The 5,955-nt window shown below is 35.0% G+C and overlaps 1 protein-coding gene across 1 annotated transcript; it reads left to right on the top strand.

Moving 5' to 3' along the window:
* Positions 1-3,509: 3,509 nt before the first annotated feature.
* On the top strand, positions 3,510-5,837 carry LOC121791964. The gene is made up of 4 exons (XM_042189758.1): positions 3,510-3,915; positions 5,171-5,209; positions 5,370-5,454; positions 5,642-5,837. Exons 1-4 carry the CDS (start codon positions 3,535-3,537, stop codon positions 5,722-5,724), a joined length of 588 nt encoding a protein of 195 aa, XP_042045692.1. The 5' UTR covers positions 3,510-3,534; the 3' UTR covers positions 5,725-5,837.
* The last annotated feature ends 118 nt before the right edge of the window (positions 5,838-5,955 follow it).

Raw genomic sequence — 5,955 nt, 5'->3', positions numbered from 1 at the left:
AATGAAAGTCAAGGAATCCAATGATTGATAGGTTGTAGGTTGTTTCATTCCTATGAAGCATGAATAATGACCAAAATAAAATTTTAAAAAAATACTGTTTCTATGTGATGTAAATTCGTAAACAAAAATGGTCTCTGGACTATGAGTTTATCTCGCTTACAGTCCCTAAACTTTAAAAATATCGCCAGACATCCATAGACTAATGATTTATCTTGAAATTGGTCATTTTGCCATTTTTATACTAAAATACCCTTTTGAGGCATTGGGCAATTTGGTCTTTTTATCCTTTAACATTTTAAATCTGATATTATTTCAGTGATATATTAAATCTGATATTATTTCAAAATTATCATTCTTCTTCCCTTTTGTCATCCTTCACTTTTCTTTATTTCAATATTAGATTTAATTTTATAAAATTAAAATTTTATAATAATAATAATAATAATATGGTGTAAATATACGACAACAAAATAACTGTACAAAAATGGTCATTGGACTTGTAAATTTCAACAATATACGACCAATATTGTTCGATTAAGTGGATTCAGCTCAACAAGTAGTCATTTTTCGTATAATGTTTAGGATCTGTTTGATAAGTTGGTAATGAGTATATAGATATACTTATATGATTATTTCCAAGTGTTTGGTATCATAGTTAACCTATCATATAAGCATGTGTTATCTTCTATGGCTCATCCAAGTCCGCAGTTTTTTTCTAAAAAATACAAGGATATGTTTCTCACAAATTTGGTCAGATAGCATTTCTCCCTAATTTCTTGTCTACCAAACCAACAACGAAAAAACTATCATCTAAGCTTATCTTGACACGAAGCCCGCATTTCTTATCTTACTTTGCAAATCTTCTCATATCCCATTTTTCTTATCAAACGAACCCTTAGTAAATAAGTCTTGGCCTTCTCTTATAATAAAATTAAACTCCCATACCAATTTAGTAATGGTCTGGAAGTCCGCATTAATCTCAAGTAATCGAACACTCCAAACATTTTGAATTTTTTAACATGAGTATTGGTTGATTTCATAGTCTCGAAATTGGAAAATTAAAGTGACTTCACTCAAGTAAGTGGTAATGGCTTGTCCCTTAGTTCGAAAAGTGGTAAGAAAAATATAAAAAGAATGACTTGACTTAATTATGAGTTTAGATGAAGACTTTGCTGTTTCAAAGAAAGCTACTATACTAAACTCATAGACAAAATTCTCAGCAAGCAATTGATTTTTTCGCTTTCATCGACTCATTTTTTATATAAAAACACTGGCATAGACAAAAAGTACTTAATATTATATAGACACAAATGAGTTTTAATTTAAAATCATTATAAAAGAAAAATAACGGCAAACCCAATAAAATTAATAAAGATACAAATTCATCCTCTCATATACTAAGTGGTTGTTCGGTTCATTAGACTAAATAATCATGAGATGTAATCTAGGATAGACAAAGATGGGCTTTGTCTAAGATTAAATTAGTGTTGCATTTTATATTGTTGTTTGGTTGGTTGGATTATGTTTAAGATGTAGATAAGACTATAATAAGAATAAATTAATACATTTATCTCATTTTTAGTAGAAACATAAAATAACTGATTTTTTATTAATCATAATTTAAACTTATTTAATTAAATAAAATCAAATACTCCCTCGTCCATCATTAGGAGTCCTATATTTTGGCGGCACGAGTTTTAAGAAATATTAAGAAAGTGAGTGGAAAAAAGTTAGTGATTAGAATGAGTTAAATGAAATGTGATGGAATGAGTAGTGGGTGAGACCCTATTACCATTTATGGTAAAAGTGAATCGAGACTCCTATTCGCGAACGGACTAAAATGGAAACACGGGACTCCTATTCGCGGACGGGAGAGTATTAATGTTTGATTTTCTGTGATCTAACTGTATACAGCTGTGGAGGAGAGAAGGAGAGGAGTTGGTAGAGAGAGAAAGGGATGGAAAATAGAAGAGGGGAGGACGGTGGTGGTGGTTGAAGGAGGCAGACAAAATAATCGGAGGGTAGAGGGTAGGATGAATTGTCCAGGATTAAAGCTAGTCAGTCCACTGTGGATGCGGGCCTTGTCGGGCCTAGACTATATGTTGCGGGCCTTGATGACATAGAAATTGACAACCGAATTGAATCATGCCATCCGAACAGGGGCTAAAGAGATCTGATAATCACACATAACAATAAACCAAAAACTAGTAATCATCAACCAAACCATAGCCGCGAACCGCTTCAATTGTTGATATTCAACAAATTGAAAGTATCATATGATGCGACCTTCGACACTGTACAATAATATTATTGGATTTAGTCAATTAATCATAACTTTTTTGTTTGGAACTACTACTATCGCATAATCCAATCCTTATTCTATCCCCATCTTGTACGTGCAGATTTAAATCAATTTTGTAAGTATGTATTTAATTACCAATAATAATGACAATGTTCCCTAAGTCATGCACGTCTTAGTATATTGTTTAGAACGGTTCAAACTAGGCAATTTAGCTTAAATATAAGAGAAATTTCATCGATGACTTTTTTTTACTATGACTTGTAAAATTGACAAATGAGGATGGAGATTGGGAAATATTTAATCATCAAGGATTTAAGATACACACAAGTTATTGTAATCTAATAGTGGTATTTTTCGTTGGGACTGATAATTCGGTTCATTGGTTATCAATCAATCGTTATTTAAACCAATAGCTCTCAATTGTTATTTTCGAATGCAATCAATTAAACCAAAATTTTAATTATATAGTGCTAATACTGATCATTTTCATACTAATACCAAAATTAAACACTCCACGAAAAACAGCAAAAATAAAATTAACGTATTTTGATTTCATTTAAGAAATTTATTTTTAAAAGTAATTGATTGTTTTTTATCTTGTTTTATAGTCCTGCAAATTCGGGTACATGCGGGTACCCAAACCTAAAATTTAAAAATATCATACCCAATACTCGATCTGTATGCGAATTCGGGTACCCTAATACCTGATGCGAGTACTTGAACCCAACTAATCGGGTACCCATCAGCCTAAAATTATTATATTTCAAATTTATTCTATTTATATAAATTATATTGTGATGAGAATATAGAATTATTAAAAACTACATAATACTACTATTTACTAATTAATACTATTATTAAAAGTTTAAACTTTAATTTTAATATTTAGATTTCTCTAGATTATGATTCTACTGCCCTAAATTTAAATGTGATTAAATAAATTTACCTTAGGCCCTATCTGAATAAACATATTTATCACAAATACATAGTTAATCAGGTTTAATCGGGTATTAATCGGGTATCTTAATACGGGTTTCGAGTACCTTAAATCCAAAAAATCCTAACATTAACTAGTCAAACCCGTATCCAAACCTATAATTTCGGGTTTCGGGTACCCAAAACCCGCCGTGTTGGGTCGGGATCATTGATCAGGTATGGTATACTACCTGAAACCCGAGAACTAAATTTTCACCCCTACTGTTTTATCTGTTCGCATTTCATCATCCCAAAAAATGAACCCAAATTCCACCACCGCCGGAAACCGCCGCAAGATAAAGAAATCCACGCCCTTCCCCTCCACGCGGCGGCTCCGGTCCACCAGCCCAAGCCGGAGGGTCTCCCCTCCACCCTCCGCAGCCGCAATCGGCGACGGCGACCTCTTTGTGGAAGAGCTCGCGCAATTTGAGGCTCTTCGAATTTCGCCAGAGAGCCCGAACCCTAGGAGCTTCCCGCACAATGTGAAGCAGCAATGCTGGGAGAAGGCGGAGAAAATCAAGGGCCGCGATCCGGATAGGTGGCGGCGCGACTCCTTGGGCAACATTTTGTTCCGGAAACTCGCTGGCTGCCCAGGCTGCCTCTGCCATGATTACGATCACATTGTTCCTTATTCTAAGGTAGTCTTTCAATGGCAATTGATAGTAAATTAGTTAAATTGATTGATTTGAGACTGTTTAAACTGGTTGGTTACGATGCCTTGGAAATTTGTTGTAGAATTGAGTTTGTTTAGAAAGTTGAGAAAGGTTTCTGAAATAACCGAATATATGCTTTGTTTGTTGCATGAGAGTATTTGATTCATGGTGGGAAATCTTTTTCAATGACGACTCTGTTTTAGCATATATAGGTGGTGCTCGGTTCGTTATAACTTAGATACAATAGGACCTGTTCAATTCTCACTATTGCTCATGAATAGAGGCGATGTTTATTCTTATCTCTCGTTCGGTTGCCATTTTTCTCAAAAACCTGGCCCACGACCCTGTATACCAACCTGTTTCCATAGTGTCAAGGTTACATTGTGTCTCACGATTATCTCTCCCACTGTCCCACCCCACCCCAGTGACTAATTTAATCCTAGATAAAGTATATTTTTGCCCCGATGGCTTGAGAAACTATCACTTAACAAGGCCGGGATTATGATGTAGTGTGGAACATAATACTTTGTCTTATGACGTGAATGTGGCTAACGAGTAACGAGCATGAACCACCCTGTTTTCATCTTCAGCGGAATTGGTCATTAGAAATGTATTAACATTTGTGAAACTATCCCAATGAGTAGACATCGGTTTGACCATTTAAGTTGTTTTCAGTTTGTTTTAGACCTGATGTATATGATTTACCTTTACTGTCAAAGTTGTGATCTTGCTTGTTCACTTCATCTCGGATAAATTTGAACTCAGAGGCTCAGATTGCTAGTTCTAAGATCCTTATGTATTCCAATTTGTTGATTCTTTCTGGGCTTGGAATCTCAAGTGGTGTCGGCCAGTAGCATAAATTCTGTCGTAACTGTGCAGATTACGAAACCGTGCAACATTTTCTAATTTCGTACAACAGTAAAGTATGTGCATAAAGATCGATGGTTGCCTTTTTATTCTTGATGCTCAGGAATTTCTTGGCTTTTTGACATACTAAAATTCAACTTTTATGACAAAACGTCCAATCCACCTCGCCTTTTTTAGGAAGAAAGACTAGATCAAGGCAGTAGTCGTAATAATATGTCGTTTCTTTTTTCATTTTCTTGTTTGTGTATTCGTATTTCGTACAACAGTACAGTTGTTTGCATAGAGATCGATGGTTGTATGTATCGTAGCTTACCAAAGCCTTTTTGTTTCTCAAGGATTGTCATTCTATTTTGATACTGCTTATGTTATGCAGGGTGGGAAAAGCACCTTAGAAAATTGCCAAGTTTTGCAGGTAAACTCCTCCTAATAACTGCAAACATTGCTTATCTTGAAATGAACACAATGTTACCTATCAGTCACTCCCTCCGTCCCATTAATAACGTCTGAAAAGGCTTCGGGCACGGAGATAAAAACCCAGTTTTTGTGCCTAACCCACCGTTTTTGCTGCACAGGCAACTGTCAACCGATCCAAGGGAAACCGGACTGAGATCTCCAAAAATGAGCTTATTCAGAGGAGTGCTACTTGCCGGGTCTCAGGTATATTCGACTTCTTCTACATTTGGCTATGAAACTCTTAAGAATGATTTGAATAAAAACATGACATTTCATTGAAACCTTAGAATTTTCACTTAAACGTTCGAGCAACCAAGATTAGTGAATCAGTGAGTGAAATAGGAGCCGATGACGGATTCTTATAGTGAGAATGTTGTTTTGATGGGTGCAGGTCGCGAAATGGACTTTCTTGAGCTGTCGTCCTATGGTAATGTTCGTCGTGGCCAAGATTCCGGGGGATGTAAGATTCAATGATGAGATTAGGATGCTGCTAAGGAATTTCTCATATAGATGGAGAAACTAAACTGTATTAGTTGCTTGAACTGTTTATTCATCCTATTTATACTACTAAATAGTATTTGAAATTAGATTATAAAGTTGAGGTATTGATGATTAGTATACTAGCACATGTTTTCTTGGAAGGAAATTTGATTTATAAAATTCTTATACGTGCAATACCATATTGGATACTATTTTACTCCATCA

Source organism: Salvia splendens, unplaced genomic scaffold (assembly GCF_004379255.2).
Source record: "Salvia splendens isolate huo1 unplaced genomic scaffold, SspV2 ctg98, whole genome shotgun sequence".
Taxonomy (NCBI): Eukaryota; Viridiplantae; Streptophyta; class Magnoliopsida; order Lamiales; family Lamiaceae; genus Salvia; species Salvia splendens.
This window is presented reverse-complemented; position numbering and strand designations above follow the sequence as displayed.

Excerpts from the sequence above, each read along its gene's own strand:
- LOC121791964 (XM_042189758.1), top strand. The coding sequence starts at position 3,535 with ATGAACCCAAATTCCACCACCGCCGGAAACCGCCGCAAGATAAAGAAA. Across the intron at positions 3,916-5,170 it reads ACATTGTTCCTTATTCTAAG|GGTGGGAAAAGCACCTTAGA; the intron begins GTAGTCTTTCAA and ends TATGTTATGCAG. Across the intron at positions 5,455-5,641 it reads TGCTACTTGCCGGGTCTCAG|GTCGCGAAATGGACTTTCTT; the intron begins GTATATTCGACT and ends TGATGGGTGCAG.